The following is a 22,839-nucleotide window of genomic DNA, read 5'->3' as shown; positions in this document are numbered from 1 at the left end:
AGCGACGAAAGCAGGAAGGGGGGTTGTGAGCACAGCTTGGTGGTGGCGGGGGTAGCCTGCGAAGGTGTCATGGCCGCTGCCGCTGAGCTTAGTCGCTCGAGCAATGGTGACAGGAGTCTGGAGCGGAGCTGCAGCCCCAATCTCTCCCAAGAGGTGCTCTGCGAATTCTTTCGCTCTCTGCATAGCCTGGTGGGACAAGTGAGTGGTGATCTGTGGGAGTAGGGGTGTGGGAACTATCCGGCCCCTCCCCCCTTTTTTCCTCTTGCGGAGGCGGGGGCTGCGGAGGGCTGCCGGGGGGCTGTGGAGGGCTGCTGGGGATCGGGAGAGACTAGCTGAGGCCGGAGGAGGAGCCCGAGCCCAGCAGTCTGCGGTCGGAGTGAGGATGGCCGTACGGGCTTAGTTCAGGATGGGTTGCAGATCAGATTTCCTTGCAACTCTTCTCCCCGAGAGTGAGAGAGCGTAGTGTAAGTGAAAAACCCGCTCCGAGAAGAACTGGCTTGGAGAGAATGAACGTGTAAAAAAGCTTTGTGGGTTTGGAAGGTGCCTGGCGCTCACGATCCCCTTTCCTTCAGTGAATTCATTATAGAAATTGATAGGTTTGTACGGCCTCAGAATTTTGGAAAAGCTCTCCCCGCCTTTTTTGGGTGATTTGCTTTTAGGAGTCACTTGGTTTCTTTCTTTTTTTCCTTCTGGTCGTTGTGTGCATCTCTTACCCTTTCATATGGGGAGGAAAATAAAAGGAATTAATGTAAATACTTCTTGCATAAAGTTGGATGAGTTATCCATGGTTGATACAGTTTGCATCAGAACTGTTGTTTAATCATTTAATTATTAACTAATTTAACTGGCTGATAAATAGCTTCTGCAGAAATGTCATAATAAATTGGATTTAAATAAAAGTACTCCTTACATTCTATTCCAATCAACTCACTACTTCGTTTCATGAACTAAAATGCAAAGCATACTATAAATGAGAAACAACTTGAAAATAAGTTTGTTTGCTTTTAAAAAGGAAATCTTTTCTCTTGTATCTTGGACTATTTTCCAGCTCTAAAAGTTTGTTATGAGGTCGGTACTAGTGCATGTAGTAGGCACATTAGACTTTTATGTCAAAGATAATGTTAACTTTATGAAAGCAGAACATTTGTCTGATTTGTAAAAAAATTTTTAAAAGCCGTGGGTGGATGGAGAATAAATTTTTTAAAAGGTTATTTCAGTATTTTTAAAATCGTAGTATGTTTGTCGTGCCTTAAAAAAAGCATTACTCTAAGTTAAAATTTTGTTTGGTGTAACAGAACAATTATTAATAGAATCTGCTAAAAGTTGTAACTTTTGAACTCAGTTGTTTGCCATGGACTTACTAAAATTTTTTAAAGACCTGGGGACATTGATATTTTAGTCTTATCACCCAACAGCTGTAATGGTATAATGGTTTAAGAACGTTTTATGTCCTGGACATTGGAATTTTAAGGTTTATTTGTATTTTAATGTCAGGATGAAAAAAGTTTATGCTCACCTATAATTTACAGAAGTTTTATTTTCAGTGGTGAGATATTTTTAAAGTAACATTAAGAAATAAACATTTCTTTTGAAATATATTGCATATTGAATTTTTAAAACTCATTTACAAATTTTAATACATATTTGTGATTAAAGTTATGTCACCTGTCAAAAATGTTTGGAGTAAATATTTGGAAAGATAACGTGACACAGTGAAGGAGCCATCTATACAAGTGTCAAAAAATTAAATCATTGTCTCATCGGTTAAATACTAACCATTTTGATGTTACTCTTTATATTTTGAGATGTATTGTTAAAAGATAAGAATGAAAGCCACAATACTTATAAAATTGCCCCTGGAGGAAAATCACTATTTACTTTTGCAACAAGTTTACAGGATGTTTTTTTAAATGTAAGTTTAAAAAAAAGTTTCCATATGCTTAATTTCATTCTGCATAGTATCATTATATTGTTGGCTCTCCTCAATAGGAAACATAAAATTGAATGTTAAAAAGTATCCCACATTTCAAATTTACTGGTTTTAACCTTATTGCTTGCCTCTTCATGGCTCATTTTACCAAGTTGAAGCATTATTTATTGTTAGCTTGGATTTTCATATTAATTTAAGTTTTTACTGAAAATGCATATTTAAATAGTCCTTATTAATGTCAGACTAATACATTTTTGAGTGAATGGTTTACAAGTATAAAGAGTAAAAATGCATAGAACTCATATTACTAATAGGGAATTTGTTGAATAAATAGTTGGATATATTGGGATAATTTTAAAGTTAATTAATATCATTATTATGTGGTTTTCTTAAAAAAAACCAAGTACCTTTAATTGTGCTTGAAAGGCTTACATAATTATGTTAAATTGAAAGAATATGATCCCAACATTAAGATTTATTTTCTGTAAGTTATTATTTTCTCTAGAAAATTTGATGCTTTACTTTGGTTGAGATTTGTCTGTGTTATCCCTAAATTCTATTCATAAATTTGTTATCAACTGATTTTCACAGTCTTAGAGGACTGTAGAAGTACAGTAATAGTTTACTTCCATACTAAGTTGTTGTCTAATGAAATTTTTATGGGCATTAATATAAACTAAGATTAATGCAGTAATCTTAATGTAAAACCTTAGTGATTATAAACTAATCTTTGCCAGTGCAGCCTATCCAAGACTTCCTATTTCTTTATGCTTATCTGATATAGACTTTTAATGTTTCTTGTCGCATGTAAAGGGTGGTAAATTTTTGTCATACAGTATTCAATATAGTGCCTCTTTTGGTAACTTTGGATCTCTGGTTTTTTGTACAGTGATTCATCTTTTTGTTTTATTATAATCACAATTCATAACATCTGTATTTGAACTAATGTAATACTTGCCTTTATTTTGTAGAAAACATGACTTTTAATAAATGATTTCTGAAAAAAACAATAAACTTAATTCTACCATGCAACATATCTTTATAGTATGCTATAAACACATATACCTAGAAAAGTTTATGGAGGTTCACTTTTATTCACTTGAAAGCCTAGAGACGGAGGCTTTCCCTCTAAGATTTTAACTGATTTTGATACTAATTTTATATTTGGGTTCTTGGTAGTTTTCTGTATATAATTTATTCTAATAGGTCACACATAGCCAACTTATAAGAAGTTTTATATGACAAGCCCTCACAAGTATTAGAAAATACTATTTAGCGAAAGATCTAGCCATTCCATTCAGTCTCTGACCATTTATTTCACTATTGTGGAAGACTGTTTTTCACTTTCAGATTTCCACAGCTAGATTAGTTTTTTATTTAAAGTAGATAAACATGTTGCCATTTATCCCTAGGCTTTATAATATGTATGAATAATGTTGATTTTTAAATTATTTTAAAATAGGTTAAAGTTGAAAGCAATAAAAATGTGATTCAGAAAACATCAGAATAGTGATGATATATGTCAGTTATGTCTTTGTGTACATATTTAACAAAAAGAAATGTTTATATCAGAACTTTCATAAATGTGCCTGCCCCTTCTGTTTAGTGCTCTGAGCTAGAAATACTTGGCCCTCATCCAAAGGTTTTAGATAATGAAGTATCAAAAAAGCCTCATCTTTCCATCTTTCGTGGATGGTTTCACCTGTAAGATGGTCCCATTACACAGACCCAAGAATAGAATTAGAATGAGATATCATTGCATTTTTTTCTATGAAAATTACACCTTTCTTGGCCTTTTAAAATGATAACTAGGTAGAGCATTTTAATGTATCATTAAAAATCTGATAACTTTGAGCTAAATAGGCATGTTACTCTAAAGAAATATTATTTTTGTGACATCCTATATACACAGCTTAATCGTGTAATTTTTGTGATGTTGCTGGTTTGCCCCTTTGAAGCTTAACCTCAGAGATGATGTGGTGAAAATTACAATCGATTGGAACAAGCTCCAGAGCCTCTCGGCATTCCAGCCTGCTTTGCTCTTTAGTGCACTTGAGCATCATGTTTTATATTTACAGGTAAATTTCTTGTTAAAAATGTTAAGTCAGTATTGAGAATAGAAATTAATTATAGTTAAATTATAAGTTAGAGTATTTGTCAGTTCTTACCACTGTATTAATAGTGTTATCAATAAAAGGTTACTTCAGCCACTTTAGATCCAAATCTGTTAATTTATATAGCGATCTGGACAGTCTCAGGAATATAGTTCAATAGGCCGATGTGGCTATGAAGACTGAATGAATGCAATTCTATTCAATTCTAGACTTGCACTGAAAATTCAATACAGTTGCATCTATGGTGGGTTATAATTAAGCAATAAGACACGGCAGGTGTGTGTCATGCTATGATAATGATTCCATGCCTTGGGTGAGTTTGGAGGCTCATGGAGTGCTTTCAGTGGTTCAAGAAGTGGCATTATCCCAGCATGACACATCCTGGAGTGTCTATTGCAATTAAACAGTTTCAGCATAGTTTTTAAAAAGAAAGTAATTTCTGTGACATTAATGTCTCATCTTAGTAAGTAGCCAGTCACTATTTTATCTTTTCTTTTTCTTAACAGTTTGAAATAATTCATCCTCTATTTTAGAAATCAACATTGAATTATTTAAAATAGTACTGCTATATTTTTTTAATATTTCAGTTCAGTAATTGAACAGTATTATGACCTTGCTGGTTTCCAATTGAACATCTCTGCAATTGTAATTGTAAGTTTGCAGTTTACCTCTAATCAAAGTATAAAATACAAAGTGTCAAAAGGTGAGTGGAAGAACTATTTGGATTGGCCATTTTACTGCTATTAAGATGTTATAAGGTTTCAGAAGAGTACCTGGTAGAGTAAACAACGGAAGCAAAATTACAGGTATGAAAAAATAACTGGAACACTGACAAGTATGGGTATGCTTTGATTAATGGAATAAACATTAATTTTTAGCCCTCTGTTCAGTGACTTTATGGGAAATTTTAACTGTTTCATGTTGAAATAGTTAACCCTAATATTAAAGGACAGAAATAATGAGTGATTGAACTCAGTTGAGGCCTGATTAATGGAGGAGGGGGGGTGAGTAGTATAATTTACATTATACAATAGGGTTGTTTTTTGTTTTTTTTTAACCCCCTCTAGTATAGTGATAGGCATATATCTCTTTTCGGCTGTGGAACTTGGTAGTTTTTTTTTTTTCTTGTTCATTTTCTTTTTAAAAATTTAATTTCATGACCTAAGAAGATGTCTTGCCATGTCAGGAAAAGCCTGAGTGTTCACTCAGCATAACACCTATATATTTCATGTCTATGCTCTCTCTCATTCACTTTGGCCAACTGCAGTTTCAAGTGGAGAATCTCCAGTGATACAGTGATAATGCAGGGCTTTGCTGAGTGAGAGCACTGGCTCTCATGTTAAGGAGGAAAAATACTAAGCCTTAGTGTTCTGAGGAGGCATTTGAATGACATGTTAATTAAGTGGCATTGGTGCCAGAGGCTGAGGCTTTGATTTGGCACAAAATAGAAGATGAGTGACAGAATGATTCCCTCAAAGAAAATTTTAAATTTACTCAGGTTTTCTTTCTTTCTTTTTTTTTTTTAACAGATTTATACCAAATGATAATGTCACAATAGCAGAGAACAGCAAACACTGACATGTGATCAAATCTATGTATCCTGATATGCCAACATTTTATATGTAGTTAATTGATACTAAATATTGTGTTTACTTAGCAGAAATTTATATAAATGTTAAATGTGTAATTAATTTTGATTAGTTTGAACCTCTGCAGATGGAATTGTGTTCTTCTCAGCCTTTTTTAGCAAAACTTCAGCCTCTGATTAAAGAGGAGAATACAACTGTTGTTGGAGAGATAGAAAAAACAGAAACGGGGAACAAGAATGAAGTAAATGCCAAATTTCCCATTAGTGACCTACAAGAGGAAGAAAAGCACAAAGATTGTGATTTAGGAGATGTGAAAAAGACACAGATCCATTTTGATCCAGAAGTAGTTCAAATAAAGGCTGGAAAAGCAGAAGTAAGAAGGTTTTATTTGGGGGGGAGTACTATTTTAAATCTTATGCTCGAATTGTTAAAACATGCGTTATCGTTTATAGATTGACAGACGAATATCTGCATTTATTGAAAGAAAGCAAGCTGAAATCAATGAAAACAACGTCAGGGAATTTTGCAATGTTATTGATTGTAATCAAGGTAACTACTTGGAAGAAGTTAATTTTCAAAGGATTTTAAGCACAGTTTTTAGAGTTGCTCTGATTTTTCATTTGTGTTTAAAAATGAATAACATTAAATCACAATTTATTTCACAGGTTTATTTAGAAACTAAGGCAGCAGAAATTCTATTTAATAAGACTATATTGCAAAAATGGGCTTCAGGGTGCCTGGGTGGCTCAGTTGGTTAGGCGGCTGCCTTCGGCTCAGATCACGATCCCGGAGTCCCGGGAACGAGTCCCGCAACAGGCTCCCTTCTCGGCAGGGAGTCTACTTCTCCCTCTGACTCTACCCCCTCTTGTGCTCTCTCGCTCTCTCTCTCAAATAAAAAATAAAATAAAATAAAAATCTTCAAAAAAAATGGGTTTCATTTTGGTTAGCAAAAATCTAATAAATGCAGACATAAAAGGGCTAATATTTACCACAGGTGAAGATTCTTTTTTAAGGTTTCTTTGGGAAATGAAGAAGATGAAGTATGGGTGGCAGCATTTTTCAGTCTCACTAATAAGGAGGAACTAAGTTACATAAATTTCGAGCCTGTAAGTGTACTTTTGAAATTGTATTAATATATAAGTAAACTTAGTAAAGTTAATACTCCTCAAGAGGGAGCAGTTTTCTCACTACTCCTGAGCTTTTTGAAATGTTTTCTGTCACGATAAAAGCAGTCTGTCATCAAGACTGTGGTGTCTTAATGCTTTTTTCCTTTTTCTCATAGTGTATACATTTGCTGTTTTTCATCAGATTCTCCTTTTCCTCTTTACTTGATGCTATAGTATATTTACAGATCTGCAGGTATGCTACAGAATACTGCAGAACACTGGCATAGATCTTACTCAGGCATCATAGTAATAATCAGAACAAGTAGTTCTTAGAAAAAATTATGGAGAAGAGTTCCTAATTGGAATGAACATTTTTCTTGTTGCCTCTAACATCTCTTAGCTAATTATTATGAATACAGAATTGTCAGATGAACCTAGAATTGACTCTTACATTGGTACATTGATTCTCTTAATAATGAAATAATACAGGCTCAAGTGGGTCCTAAATTCAGCCTTTTCTGCTATTAACATTATACATGCTTATCTCTAGACTTAGTATATTTTCTTGTTAGCTTTTCAGAACAGGTACAGTAGTGGCATAATCTCAGATACTACAATCCATCCAACTGCAAGCAACCCATGAGAAGGGGTTTGTTGAGGGAGTAAGCACATGTGTCACTAATGTTATTCCTCGTTCTCCCTGCTAACTCTATTATTATAAACCACCAGGGGATAGAAATTGACAAGAATTGAAATGCTCAGCAGGATTCCTTGGCCCATTCAATCCCTTGCTGGCTCAAAACAGTGCTAGCAAGAATTGCTGTGGAGAGGGACTAGCACTCATACATTCACTATCTTCACACCATGCTGAATTTCTCACTGATGGGTCAGTTAATCTATATACTTGGAATATAACTCTGGAACGGATGATAGCTTCTTTTTTTAACCCTTAGCCCCGTGAGATGGTAAAAAGAGAATGGAGAAGTCATGGCCCTTTAAACGTATATTGATGTGTCTCAAAAGAAAAAGGAAAGAAAAAGAAAATGATTCTGTTTAGTATCTATATATAAAAGATGAATTTGGAATTACATTCACATAATTTGATTTGTCAGCAGAACTATAAAGGAAACTTAGACTGAAAAAAATATGAATGTATTGTAATGTGTTAGTGTATTCCTTTGATACCTGTCAGTCTGACTTAAGTATAAACAATAGGTTTTTTTTTTTTAATTCCATAGGGAAAAAAAAATTTTCTTTCAGTATCTCTTTTACCATCTATTTTTTATTATAAATCAGGAGAATTTTTCAGGAAATTTACTGCAATGCATGGTTTTACTTAATGTCATTTTAAATACTTTATAATATTTGAAACATTTTTATATTATGTTAGCATTATTCCAGTTTTCCCCCTGGGTTTGTAATTTATTTGTTGATAACCTAATTTGAAAAAAAAATTATACCTTTCAACTTAGAAAAAAATTGGGACAAATTTTTACAACTTATTTTTCCTAAAATTGCATTTTTTGAAAAGAGTGGTCTGGAAAGAGAGATAGCTTTTGTTAGAGATTTTTTTAAATGAGCACTGGAAACCTAAATAAAGTGGAAAAGAATGTGTTATTTTTGAGGTTTCAAGATCTCTTTGGAGTTCTGAAATAAAAATGTGTTAAATGTATAATTAATCCTTTTTATTAGATGATCCTTAATTTGATCAGTAAGTAATACTAAAATGCTGAATTTTTTTAAAAAGGTTTTTCAGGAAAAGTAATGAGTTCTATTTATTTCTATGATAAAATAAAGGGAATAATGTCTCTTTGGCTTAGAATTAAAATGCTCTCTATAAAATATAAAGTATTTTCTCCAAAGACCCAGATGGTTTGGGGGGGATATTGGTATTTATTAAAAATTAAATTACGCCATTTAATGCTAAGGACTTTTCTATATGCAAATCTGAAAATTAGATAAGATTAAAGATTATAAATTTTAGAGGGGAAAGTTCACTATATTTTATCCTGTATGAGATGGTGATTTAATTACTATTATTTAAAATGATAATTCTCTTATTAGTATGTTAATATGTATTGGAAATTTGTCAAAATCTCATACATTTAAAGTTAAGAATGTACTTAAACTTATACTCATCTAAATTCTCCTAAGAAAACAGTTGTGCAAGAACTGATGCCGTTTTTACTCCTTACCCGGGATTTAAAAGTCATGTAAAAGGTAAGTATCCACTGCATATCTTCATCATTGTCAGAAGCTTATTCTAGATTATAAGCAAAATGAAGTAGAAATCACTTCCTATCTAAATTTTGTTTATTTTAAAATAAAATAAAAAGTCTTGGCTTTGTACTTGGCTTGATGGTCAGATGGTCTTTATAAAAAGAGTATGAGGTACTGTTAGGGAGATAGAATTTCTGACTTTTAAGCCTATTAAATTTATATTTCAAAAGTTTCTTAATTTAGTTTCTAGAGTTGTGAATACATATGGACCACAGACTAGACCTGAAGGAATTCAAGGGTCAGGTCATAAACCTAACAGCTTGCTCCGAGATTGTGGTAATCAGGCTGTCGAAGAACGACTACAAAATATTGAGGCTCACTTGAGATTGCAGACAGGTAAGCGGAATGCTGGTCGGTGCCCCATAAATGTACCTTTGTCAGTAGTTAAACTCCAATTTATTTAGTTACAAAATTTTCATTGAGCATCTGCCATGTACAAAACATTGTTCTGGTTGGTACAAAAATGAATAAGCATAGTCCTTACTCTCAAGGAATCCACAGTTCATGTGTTTATGCTCTTCTTCCTCCTCTTAAACTTCTCACCAGTTTGAGACTGTTAGTAGAATGGGAATAGATTCCAAATAGGTCCTGACATTCTCAGTTTATTAAGTCACAGCTGAAAATTCATGTAATCTTTTTCCTGCCACCAATTTCATAACCACGACTGTGTCTCATTCTTCTCACCCACTGTGCTAGGTACAAAGTATTGCTAAGTGTGATCTTAGTCCTCAGGGATCTTTCAGTCAGAATAAGCATATAAATCCGTAAATGCCATAGGGGAAGTGAACTGACATTTATTGAATAATACTAAGTGCCAGTCACTCTCAAAGTATTAATACATGTCAACTAACTTAATATTTAACAGTACTCTCAGTACCCTTGTGAGGTGTTGGTGCTGTTATTGTCAGATAAAGAAACTAAGTTCAGAGAGCTCAAGCAACATGCCCAAGGTAGTAATGACGAGTAGAAATCAAACCTCAGTCTTAACTGGCTGCAAAGCCTGAGTCTCCCTCCCCATTTAGTCACCAGATCCTGTTGATTCTGTCTTCTAATTATCTCCCAGATCTACCTACTTCTTTCTACTTCCACAGCTACTACTGTAGTTGAAGTCACTGTGTTCTCTGCCTTGGACTGATGGAAGGATATCAGCTGTTTACTTTGCCACTAGATTTCTTCCTCGAGACCAATTCTGTACCAGTGGCCAGATTGCTTTTCCTGAAGTTCTGATCTTACTGATCTTGCTACTCCCCAGCTAAAAATTCTTTCATGGTTTCCTCTTACCCTTGTATGCATACCAAACTTAGTATTTATTCATTTATTCCACAAATAGGTATTAAGTTCCTACTATAAGCCAGGTGCTGTTCTAGGCACTGAGAATGCATGTGAACAAAAATTCTAGTATATAAATTATATGCTACACAAGAAGAGCTACAGATAAAAGCAGCTTGACCAAGAGAAGAGAAAGGAGCTTGAGATGGGAGGGGATTGTAATTTTAAGTAGCATGATCTACATCTATAGTTCCAGCCCCATCTCTGGGCTTCCCAACTCCCACTCATTTTGCTGTCCTAGGGCCTGCACCAAGGCTTTCTCTCCTGCCCACACTTTCCCCTCCTGATCCCAGACTGGTATGGACTCCCCTTTCATGTAGTCTCAGTAGTACCTGGTACTCCCTGCCCTCCTTTATAGCAGTTATCACAGTTGTGTGTGTTTAATATCTGTTTCCCTTGATAGATAGTAAGGTCTGCGAGAGCAAACTCATGTTCATTACCTTTGTGCTTAGTGCAGTGTCTGGCACAAAACAGGTATTCAGGAGTTTTTAAATGAACGATTGCTCATTTCACCTTTTCAGATCATATGTAAAGTACAGTGGGTACACAAAGTTAGTGTTCACCTCTTTCAGGGGAAGTCAAGAGATGGTACCCCTGGTGAAGTGACATTTGCACCCTTGAAAGATTAGTAGGAATTTGTCAGCAGGCAGGAGCAAATTATTCCAAAAAGAGGGAACACCATCTGCAAAAAGCACTGAGGCACACAAATCTGGTTGGGGAATTTCTGAGTCCAGTCTAGCTGGAGTATTTGCTGAGTGGAAGTAAAAGAAGATGAGACTAAATAAAACTTCAAGGGTAATAAGAGATTAGCATTAAAAATTAATCCCCTCCCCCATAACTAAATGGATTAAAAAAAACTGAAAAAAGGATGGATTGGCTTATTAAGTCTAATAGTATCAGGGTGCCTGGGTGACTCAGTCAGTTAAGCGTCCGACTCTTGATTTTTGGCTCAGGTCATAATCTCAGGGTCATGAGATTGAGCCCCATCAGGTTCTGCACACCAGGCATGGAACCTGCTTGGGATTCCCCCCCCCCTGCCCCCGCCACATCTCCCTCTCTCTGCCTCTCCCCTCCCCTGGCTTGCGCGGGCTCGCTCGCTCACTCTCTCTCTCTCTATATATATAAAAGTCTAATAATATCAGGTAGTTAATTGAAAAAATCTTTTGAATGCCTGCTATGTGCCAAGTGCTATTTTAGACACAAGGGATACTAAAATGATACAGTTGTGGTCCCTAGCTTCAAGAACTTTATAATCTGGAAGAAAGAATAATATTGAAGTGGAATGTTATGGGGGCTATGAAGGAAGCGTATGGTGGGGCACAAGGAGCCTCCATGTGAAGAGATTTTAGGCAGTGCTTCACTGAATCAGTGAAGTTTGAACTGGCTCTTGAGAGATACAGAGGTGAGCCATAGGGCATTCTAGGTAAAGAGGGCAGCAAGAGCAAAGTCAGTTGAATAAGTTACTCATTTTACCTTACTCAAGAGCAAGAATGACCCAGATTCTAAGGTAAACATTCTCAAAAAAGAAACCTACTTCTAGATTTTTTGTATTTAACAAGTTGATACTTTTGATATGAAAATTTGCCCATATGCTTTAATTGCATAATGATTATCTAATTATGTATTCATTCAGTTAGTAAATATTGAGCACCTGTTTAGTTTGTGAACTGATGGTTCCTAGGTTTGTGCAGTGCACAAGCTGCAGAGCCATACGCAATGAGCAAAACAAAATTATGCCCTCCTGGAGCTTACATTAAAGTGGAGAAATGGGCAATAAATAAAACATAGAACTATCCAGTAGTAGTAATGGTTTGGAAAAAAATTAGAGAAAGGATAGGGATTGCAGTGGGGGGGCGGGCGTGTAACACTGGTTTTTTTTTTTTAATAATTTTTATTGTTATGTTAATCACCATAATTACATCATTAGTTTTTGATGTAGTGTTCCATGATTCATTGTGCATAACACCCAGTGCTCCATGCAGAATGTGCCCTCTTTAATACCCATCACCAGGCTAACCCATCCCCCCACCCCCTTCCCCTCTAGAACCCTCAGTTTGTTTCTCAGAGTCCATCGTCTCTCATGGTTCGTCTCCCTCTCCAACTTACTCCCCTTCATTCTTCCCCTCCTGCTATCTTCTTCTTTTTTTTTCTTAACATATATTGCATTATTTGTTTCAGAAGTACAGATCCGTGATTCATCAGTCTTGTACAATTCACAGTGCTCACCATAGCACATACCCTCCCCAATGTCTATCACCCAGCCACCCCATCCCTCCCACCCCCCACCACTCCAGCAACCCTCAGTTTGTTTCCTGAGATTAAGAAATCCTCATATCAGTGAGCTCATATGATACATGTCTTTCTCTGATTGACTTATTTCACTCAGCATAACACCCTCCAGTTCCATCCACGTCGTTGCAAATGGCAAGATCTCATTCCTTTTGATGGCTGCATAATATTCCATTGTGTATATATACCACACCTTCTTTATCCATTCATCTGTCGATGGACATCTTACCTCTTTCCACAGTTTGGCTATTGTGGACATTGCTGATATAAACATTGGGGTGCACGTACCCCTTCGGATCCCCACATTTGTATCTTTGTGGTAAATACCCAGTAGTGCAATTGCTGGATCGTATGGTAGCTCTATTTTCAACTGTTTGAGGAACCTCCATACTGTTTTCCAGAGTGGTTGCACCAGCTTGCATTCCCACCAACACCACTGGTATTTTTTAAAGAGTGGTCAGAAAAGGCCTTGCTGATAAGGTAACTTTTGAGCCCAGACCTAAAGTTGGTGAGACCAAGCCTTGTGAATATGGAGGCAGAGGAAACCACATGTGAGAGTGCTTGGCCTACTTGAATAACAGAAAGAAGGAATCAAGTGGCTAGAATGATAAGGGTGTGGAGAGAATGTCCAAATTGTGTAGGACCTTGGATACTACTGTAAGTAAAGGTTCTGGTTTTTAGTCTGAGTGAGATGCAAAGGTACTAGAAGGTTTGAGCAGAGAAATGACACTATCTGACTTTTACATTTTAAAAGGGTCACTGCTGTGTTGAGAATAGACTATGGGAGCAAGGCAGAAACAAGGAGACCAATTTGAAGGTTGTGGTATCCGTAGAGAGGTGGTGGGGGTCTAGACAGAATGGTCACATTGTGGTGCAAGAAATAAGAGGATTTGGAATACAATCATAACTTTGAAATTTGAATAACCTTAATTTATCTTCCCCCTCCACAGAAAGTTTGTTAATTAAGAATTATGATAAAGCTCCTCTTTAATATTCTTTTAGGTTAAAGGAGGAAATGTGGCATGTAAGGAGAAATATAAATAGAAGAAAGTGATAAAGACATACTGCAGTCACTGAATTGAACTGTTAGGTGTCCCTGTACATTTTTCTCCTCCCAAGTGTCTATCAAAATCTATCAGAAGTACAAATTGTTTCTGTACAGGAACTCTTCAGTAGCTTGTAATGAATTTAACATAAAATAAAACTCCTGGCAAAACAGGAAGCATAAATGGGGCTTGAGGAGAGGTACAATAGAATAATATACCCCATAATGTATAATATTGAAAATGTGAGCTAAGGATTTCATTTCATTTTACTCTTGTTCATTATCTTCTCAAGCTTAAATATTTCCCATTCCTCTGTGTAAGTATCTTCTTTGCATGTTTTTGTTTGTTTGTTTTTGTTTTTTTGAGAGAGAGCAGTGGGAGGGGCAGAAGGAGAGAGAGAATCCTGAAGCGGACTCCTGGCTGAGCAGGGAGCCCGACATGGGGCTCGATCCGAGGATCCTGAGATCATGACCTGAGCCAAAATCAAGAGTCATCTGCTTAACAGACTGAGCCATGCAGGCACCCCTGCATGGTATTTTAAGAATAAAATTTGTAAGAAGAATTATTCAGTAGTATCTCAGAATTTTTTCTTAATGTATTTAGGTGGTCCAGTGCCAAGAGACATTTATCAGAGAATTAAAAAACTTGAGGATAAAATCCTTGAACTGGAAGGAATCTCTCCTGAATATTTTCAATCTATAGTAAGTATAAGTGTCTTTAAAAATATATATATTGTTTATTTTACGATGCTTCATCGTATCACAGTTCACTAATTTATCTGCTACAGGCGAAACACCGTTTTAATAATTCAATGATGAACATAGTCCTATGTAGGGAGTTACCTAGTTTTTTTAAAAAGTTGTGATTCCAAGTATTATATATAGACTCATAATTATTTTAAAGGGGGTACTTTTATTATATATTACCCAAATTCTCGAACTTGAGCCATTTCCATGGCATAATAAATCAGCCTAGGTAGTTGTCAATCCTGTCACTATGACCATGCTATCTTGTAGAACAAAGGCTTCCTCTGGGACCCTGCTCTGTCAGTTACCCTTTCTGTCTCTTTAATCCCTCCCTGTCCACAGACTCCTTCCTTCAGCTCATACATGTTTGCATTTCTCTTCCATACCAGACAAACACACACCTCCATCTGCCACCCTATCTTTTTCTTTACCTTAACCAACAAACTTTTTGAAAGACTAGTCAATATTTGTCTAATTCCTCAACTCTAGCACTTGTTTATTCATTCATTCTTATCCCCTTTTCCAAGGACATTAAGAAACAATGTTGTGCTGATAAGTCTCTATTTTGTCACATCAGCAGGTTTTAGACAAGTGATCCTGAGGTCATTGTGTTATTTTCCTCAGTTTTTTGGGGTGATTATACATAACACCTGCCTTTTCTGAGGTTTGGTTTTCTTTTTTGGGGGGGCATATTTTTAAACTTTATTTATTTTTGGTTTTCTTTTTTTTTTTTTTAGCAGCGCCATATTAGAAAGAACTAAATAATGTAAAAGTGAACAAAATTTTTTAATTTAGTAATTTTTTTTTTAATTTTAATTTTTTTTAAAGATTTTATTTATTTATTTGACACAGAGAGAGCCAGAGAGCAAGCACAAGCAGGGGGAGCGGCAGGCAGAGGAGAAGCAGGCTCCCAGCTGAGCAAGGAGCCCAACGTGGGGCTGTGTCCCAGGACCCTGGGATCATGACCTGAGCCGAAGGCAGCTGCTTAACCAACTGAGCCATCCAGGCACCCAGTTCACTAAATTTTTAGTGAAAATTTTACTAAAACTCCTATCTCAAAAACTATGTAAAATAACTCATGTTAGCATGAATTATTATAAGTCACTGGTAAAAATATAATTAAAATTATTTTAGGTATAGCAGCAGTTTTTCCAAAGTGGCAAACTGGGTATTAGAGTAAGGTACAGAAAAGAAGTATTTCCAGATGAAGAAGGCAGGTTACATAACAAATGTGAGCAGTGAAACCCAAAGATCAAAAATTTAGAAAAAGAGTTTTAGTGATTATTCCCCTCAAATGTAAAATGAGGTTTACTAAAGTTCTAAGGGTTGAAGCAAGGATTAAGTGAGATAATACCAGTCAAGCACCTAGCACACTGCCTAGCACATGGTAAAACCTCAGTAACTACTAGCATTTAGTTAGTTTCAGAAACCGTGTATGAAGTAGCTATATAAATGTAGATAAGTCACAAAGTTCCTTTGGCTTTCAGTTGTCTAATTTAGAAGATTTCTTGGTTGTACTAAATAATTACAAAGGTCTTTCTAATTTTAGGATTATTCTTTGAATGTATCTTCCTAGAAAACTTGATAAAGATTTTATGCTTTTTCCTGTAACAGTCTACTGTATGTTGTTCCCATTCAAGCTGCCTTCATTAAGTAATCCCTAGCAGGTTATTTTTCTATTTCAATTTCGTACTTTGTTAATATAGTCCTTGTTAACATAGAATTGAACTTACAAGAGAGTATCTTAGTATTAGATACCTCCAGAGAGATCTTGCTCCTTCATTAATCTCTTTGATTTTGACTTACAAAGCTTGACATCTACCTATTATTGAACTTGGTTAACAAAAGAACAGCCCTTCAAATCATAATCTTGTTTTGGGGGATCTCTTATAGACAGCATAGAATGTTTAGAGTGTTTGGTTAAAGAGGTAGAATAGTCAGATTATAGAGGACCTTAAATGCTATACCCGGAAGTTTAAAGTATTTTAAGTTTAAATGCTGTTGAAAGCGCTTGAGCAGGGAGGTAACTTGTGCAAATCATTTAGAAGATTTATCTAATACTGTTCTGGAAGGTAAATGAGAAGGGAGAGACTAAGATTAAGGAGACAGTATTATACTAGCTTAGATGTGAACTGAGATCCTAAACGAAGGATAAGAGAGAGAGAATAGAAAAGATTAACACAAGAGATGATAGGAAATAAAGTTGACAAATACTGATAATTGATTGGCTGTGGAAAGAGACATAGAGCAAGGGTGAGTCCACTTTCTGATTGGAAAAATTATATGCCATCATTGACAGAAATAAGAAAATCTGAAGGAGGAGATACTTGGGGAGAAAATGTGAATTTAAAGTCCTATCAGGATATACAGATAGAACCATCAGGTAAGCTTTTCAAGAGTAGGACTTGTATAACTGGGAGAGTCTCTGTAAAGGTGATAGTTAAAACAGAGAATGGGGAAGAACACTAAGACTATCAGAGGCCTAAAGTCTACAACTTGGTAGACTGTTCAGCAGCAGGAAGCATTTCAAATGTAAACAGAATTGGCCTGGATGTGTTAGGTTGCCGTACCTGTGATAAAACTGGTACTTCAAAAAAATATTTCTAATTCTATTAAACAATATATATTTGATTAGAAGGACCACTCTGGATTAGTATTGGAAATGACATGTCCTAGTTAATAGTGAGCTACAAGGAAGCACAAAACACTGAAAAGGTTTAAACATTCAGATTAACTCTGTCCTCAAGGTCTATGAATAAATATGGCACAGGCCCAAAGGGAAGGAAGATCTCACTCCCTCACCCGTCTGTAATAGAATGAAGGTGCCGTCTTCAGCTCCTGCACGCCTTGCTTGCAATAGATCCAGCACTAGGAACGTAGGAATGTCCATGCGTAGGAGAGGAGTTACACACACACCCTGCAGAGGACATGGCATGTTATTTATCACTCTCACCATCCTCATGCTGGGAGGACACACATGGCAATTACATATCTTTACATATTTTTCAAAGGTGTACAGAAAAGACTACATATGCTGTATAGTCTTCTAGCTTCTAAAGTTAGTAAGAGAAATTTAAGCCCGTTAAATTCCTTAAGGATTGAATTTTTGTAGAAACTGAATTCTGAACTCTGAAAAGATTTTAAATGAAATGTGTTTAATTCAGATTTGCATGTAGGTGAATTCTAAACACAGGGAAGACTCGTAGTTGAATAGAGATTTGTTATGGGTAACACTGAAGCACAGCATATGAAAAGGGAAAAGCTAACAGAAAAATATGGAAATTTTATTTGATTCATAGAACAAAAATAGACTATGTGAAGTTCTTTTCAGTTATGAAGCAGACATAAAACTCCAGAAAAATGTATATAAAGCAGGAATTATAACAAAGATACAAAAGTAGACTATGTGAAGTTCTTTTCAGTAATGAAACGGACCCAGAACTCCAAAAAAAAAAATGTATATAAAGCAGGAAGTATAACAAAGATTAGTATTTTGTTGCACCTTTTAATGTAACAGTTGGAAAGATCTTTACTGTTCACATTCAACATGGAAAGATTTGAATGTGGTAATGTTTTAAAATTTTTAAGGGCATCACTTAATAAACTATTTAAGACATACAATCTTTATGAGTATTTCCAAAGAATTACTTACTGATTTTAAATTATGACCCTTGAAACAGTAAATATAATATGCTTCACAAGTACATTTTTATAGCACTTTGTTCATTTTATAGCACTTATCACTTATATGTTTACACATCTGTTTTTCCACACTATATTTCGGACCTCCGAAGGGCAGGCACTGTGTCTTATTCATCTTTGAACATATAGACCGTAGTAGGCGCTGAATAAATGTGCGAATGGATAGGGTTTGGCTGATAATTCACTATTGGACTTTTGAAGGTGTGTTAACTTTGTTCCAAAGCACTGACTAGGTGGAATCTTAGCTCTAGTCTATAATAGTAACTCCTGGTTGTAAAGAATAGGGAGAGGGGAGTCAGCTGCATGTGCACAGGCCATGTACGTGTCCAAGTGCATGGTGGGCCTGAAACATGAGGTGGCAGCTGGATCTGGCTGGAAAACTAAATTGCAAATGTATTTTGGAGGGCCTTGAAGGCCACACTAACCAGTTTGCAATGCCAGTATCACTAGTGCACAATTAAGTTTTTGAGAAAGAGAAACCTATAATTTAGGTTCCTATGTGGTGGCATTATGAAGTCTGAGTTGGAGAGAGATTAGAATCAGGGAAGAGAGTTTAGGAAACATATCATTGTCCATACTGGGGAGAAATGAAGATCCGAATCAAGGTGGTGGGATGGGACTCAAAAGGGAAGAAACACTTAAGACACTACACCTAAAATAAGCCCCCAAAGACCCCATTTTGCTGTTTCCAAGTTAGTGAATCATTGATGTCCTTATTCTCCTCATTCTGATACTTTTTACTTTGGTTTTGTGATATTATAATAATCTGATTGTTCAGTGACGTGGAAACTATCAATATCGTATAGACTAAATTCTTGGGCAGACAAGGAGAAGTACATTTTATTTAATTAATTTTTTTATAGGGGGAAGTATATTTTAATCTGGTACATGTAAAAAGGCACCTCTTGGTAAGGTAGAAGACTGAGGAGTCTTCTGACCAAAATTAAACATTAAGCCCTTACCTGCCTATGGGCCCCATCACAGCTATCCAGCTCAGTTTGGCAAAGGAAGGAACCTGTTTATATAAGCACCTTTCCCCCCATATTTAATAATTCCAACACTTAATGATTTCCCACTTACTGTAACTACTGATAAGGGGCACACCTTGGAATTCTTTGAAACACCTTCTGACACAAAGGGAAATGTGAATTTTTACCTTCTCTTCTAAATCTCAGTGGTCAGAAATGTTCATGAGAAAATTTTTGCCACCTACATTGACAGTTTCTTTGTCAAATGTACCAAAATACTAATTTGCCATTCAGAAGTTTGGGGTTCTGTGAGACTAAGAACAAAATCTAAAAAAATTCATTTGGTCAGGGTTTAAAAGGCTCGGCAGCATGTCAGTGAGAATGTTGTCAGCTTAAATTGTAGACGTTTAAACTCAAACTGGCTTAAAGAGTGCGCAAGTTATAAAGTAGCAAGTTCAGCATAAGTACACCCTTCACAGTAATGGATTCATTGGCTAAATATCATGGTTGTCAAAGAATTGGGACCTTTCCCCCGCAGTTCTGCTTGGTGTTGGCTTTTTCCCCAGGCAGATGGCAAGACAGCTACTTTCAGGTGTCCTATTTGGATACAGCATTGTCCAGAGGAACTGCCTCCTTTGAGGGCTTTCTCTTAGAAGTGAGGAAGTTTTTTCCAGAAGCTCTCCCCCTAATCCCCAGCAGACCTCTTACCCATTGGCCAGAACTGGGCCCACGCCCATTCCAGTCGCTGACAAGACCAGTGGGGGTACGATCAGCATTCCCGTGAGTCCCACAGAGAAGCACACTTGCACAGATAACCAGTGATCATTAGTCAGTCAGCGGTCTGTGTGCATGTGTGTCTTTGCACCCCTGGGCCTGGGACTCTAAATTGTGTTTTCCTCTGTCTAATGCTGCTTCACTTCACTTGTTCAGTATTCTGGGATGAAAGGCTATAAAAAAGGAAACTAAGTAAAAACCCCCCAGAGCATCTCCTTCCATAATTAACCCTCATCAGAAGCTGGGAAGGAGCCAGGAGGAGCATGTTGCTTCGATGTTACTACTGTGTACTTTTAATATCATTGTTTGGAGGGTACCCTCCAAGATACAAGCAGACAGATTTCAGTGGCAGCTAGTGTTTGTGGAGAGTTGTGGGCTGTGTTTCTGCCAGGGTTCTCCATATTTTGTTAGTATTCTATAAAGGAAAATTGTTTCAATTTTCTAAGCATTGATTACTTTTTTTACTTTTAATCTAGAGCTTTTCTGGAAAAAGAAGAAAAGTTCAACCACCTCAAGTAAGTTACTGAATTTTCATTGTGGCTTCTGAAGTAGTTTGATTAGTTTTATACCTCTCTTACCAATAAAAGTTACTGCTCTGGTTGCTTTTAGATCATACCCTGGCATTTAGGACTGAAAAAAAAGGGCAGTATAAATTTATGAATTTGAATTAAAGAAATAATTTTATTTCAAGGGCATGGAATCAGGGGTCAAATATAAAAGTGTCTAGCTGTTACTTGTAGCAAAATGTATCAGTTACAAAATGCTGAAAAATAATAAAATGCTGAGATAATTCCCCCCCGATAATTCCCCCCCCTTTTTTTAAAGATTTATTTATTTATTTGAGAGAGAGCTCACAAGAAGGGGAGGGGCAGAAGGGGAGGGAGAGAGAATCTCAAGCAGACACACACACACACACACACACACACACACACACACACCCGCAGAAGGGGAGGGAGAGAGAATCTCAAGCAGACACACACACACACCCACCCTGCAGAAGGGGAGGGAGAGAGAATCTCAAGCAGGCAGACACACACACACACACACACCCACTGAGCCCAGAGCCCTATGCCCCTGGGGTTTGATCTTACGACCCTGACACACACACACACACACACACACACACACACACACACACACACACCCGCTGAGCCCAGAGCCCTATGCCCCTGGGGTTTGATCTTACGACCCTGAAATCACGAACTTGAAATCATGACCTAAGCTGAAACCGAATCTGTTAACCGACTGAGCGACCCAGACGCCCCAGCCCACCCTCTCCAACTTTTAAGTAATCTCTGCACCCAACTTCGGGGTTGAACTCAGGACCCCAAGATCAAGAGCTGCATTCTCTACCTACTGAGCCAGCCAGGCGCCCCTCCCCCTCCTCACTTTGCTGACACTACTAACTAGCAGCATCTAAATCAAAAAAGGGTGAGGGGGGTTGGGGATGGGTTAGCCTGGTGATGGGTATTAAAGAGGGCACGTTCTGCGTGGAGCACTGGGTGTTATGCACAAGCAATGAATCATGGAACACTAAAAAAAAAAAAGTGTTTGGCAGAGGTTGACTTCAGCCCATCACTGTCCATAGTACTACTATATTAATTAGTTGAATCTTAATTAGTGAGGTTCTGGTAGCTGTTAATGGCAGTAATGTAAATTTTTAAGTTGAAGAAAACTAAAAAAAAATATTTTTTTCTTTAAAGATTTTACCTATTTATTTGACAGAGAGAGAGCACAAGCAGGGGGAGAGGGAGAAGCAGGCTCCCCGCTGAGCAAGGAGCCTCATGCAGGACTCCATCCCAGGCCCCTGGGATCATGACCTGAGCCCGAAAGCAGACGCTTAACCGACTGAGCCACCGAGGCGCCCCTTTGATTTATTTTTTAAGAGTAACATACTACTTATTTTTTAATTGTAAAATTTTGAGGAAATTTTTGAGAGCATCCGTTTTTTCCAGGAGAGGTAGTTGATTGCAGTTGACCCATCAAAAGAATTTCCAGCAATTAAGCTAATCCTAAAGTTTTTTTACTATTGATTATGAGAATAGTAGGTTAAAGAAAAAGTTTTTACAATCCTTTCAAAGCATAAGAGGTCCAGGAGAGCTTTGTCATTAGGAAAGAGAAAGAAAGTAAGAAATATTTAAGCTTTATTGTTTTATGCCTTTAAATTTATGATATAGTCAACATATATAGTTCAATTTAAAAATTATTCTCATGAAGGAAAAAAAAGACATTTACCATATTTTAAATAGTTATAGTTCATTTAGCACTTTGTCTGCATTAAGATACTTCAGAGTCATATTCAGCAATCTGTATTCTTGTTCTTTACAGCAGAACTATTCACTGGCTGAACTTGATGAAAAAATTAGTGCCCTCAAACAAGCCCTGCTCAGAAAATCAAGAGAAGCAGAATCCCTGGCTACTCACCACCTTCCGTGAAAAACTCCTCTCATTCTTGTCATTTGACTTTTTTATATACATGTAACGTACACTGCAGTTAATTAAATGGATATGTATTCATCAGTGTAGACTTCCTTCTGAAGTCAAGCTTTCTTTTCACCTGAGTCCAGCCTGCACAAAGTTATCTTCAGATATTCCAGTGAATTTTGAAATGGTTAAGGCATTAAAAACAGCATTGTCAGAATGTATTCCCTTCTGTTTTAAAGGAGGTATTTTGGAAATTGGAAAACTTAATTTGAAAGCACATCTTTGTGTGTGTGTGTGTATGTACCACAGAAAGGAAGATTTATTTTGCATAGTGATTATTTAAAAGGACTTTATATTTGTAACATCACCGTTAACCAGTTTACTAGTTTAAATCCATACTTTGTACATAAGAGGCATTCAATAAATATTTATCAACTGAAATGAATTTTAAATGAATGCATACACTTTTTTTTTTCAAATGTCAATTTTAATGCAAATAAACAATAGATCCCACCTTTATTCCCTTACTGGCTGTGTGTCCT

General features: G+C 36.5%; 1 protein-coding gene and 1 long non-coding RNA gene across 13 annotated transcripts in view; one reads left to right on the top strand and one right to left on the bottom strand.

Moving 5' to 3' along the window:
* The window catches only part of LOC112822464 (uncharacterized), a 230,810-nt gene that overhangs the window by 138,635 nt on the left and 69,336 nt on the right, over positions 1-22,839 (bottom strand). The gene's annotated exons all lie outside the window — the stretch shown is intronic.
* On the top strand, positions 10-22,816 carry MBIP (MAP3K12 binding inhibitory protein 1). Of its 11 annotated transcripts, XM_073895103.1 has the most exons (11): positions 70-198; positions 1,806-1,912; positions 3,889-4,008; positions 4,632-4,695; positions 5,782-6,006; positions 6,086-6,182; positions 8,894-8,959; positions 9,203-9,355; positions 14,287-14,384; positions 20,350-20,388; positions 22,202-22,816. In XM_073895103.1, exons 3-11 carry the CDS (start codon positions 3,992-3,994, stop codon positions 22,307-22,309), a joined length of 867 nt encoding a protein of 288 aa, XP_073751204.1. In that variant the 5' UTR covers positions 70-198; positions 1,806-1,912; positions 3,889-3,991; the 3' UTR covers positions 22,310-22,816. The 11 variants fall into 11 exon arrangements, with proteins under 11 accessions (XP_025725936.1, XP_025725935.1, XP_025725934.1 ...); XM_073895102.1 differs by lacking the exon at positions 1,806-1,912 and having other exon boundaries at positions 16-153; XM_025870154.2 differs by lacking the exon at positions 1,806-1,912 and having other exon boundaries at positions 59-198.

The sequence above is a fragment of the Callorhinus ursinus genome, unplaced genomic scaffold (genome assembly GCF_003265705.2).
Source record: "Callorhinus ursinus isolate GAN/ISIS: 27379988/994484 unplaced genomic scaffold, GSC_fseal_2.0 scaffold8, whole genome shotgun sequence".
NCBI classification, from domain to species: Eukaryota; Metazoa; Chordata; class Mammalia; order Carnivora; family Otariidae; genus Callorhinus; species Callorhinus ursinus.
This window is presented reverse-complemented; position numbering and strand designations above follow the sequence as displayed.

Coding starts and splice junctions, on each gene's coding strand:
- MBIP (XM_025870149.2), top strand. CDS start 70: ATGGCCGCTGCCGCTGAGCTTAGTCGCTCGAGCAATGGTGACAGGAGT. Junction 4,009..5,781: donor ATCATGTTTTATATTTACAG/GTAAATTTCTTG, acceptor TGTTCTTCTCAG/CCTTTTTTAGCAAAACTTCA. Junction 14,385..20,349: donor CTGAATATTTTCAATCTATA/GTAAGTATAAGT, acceptor CTTTTAATCTAG/AGCTTTTCTGGAAAAAGAAG.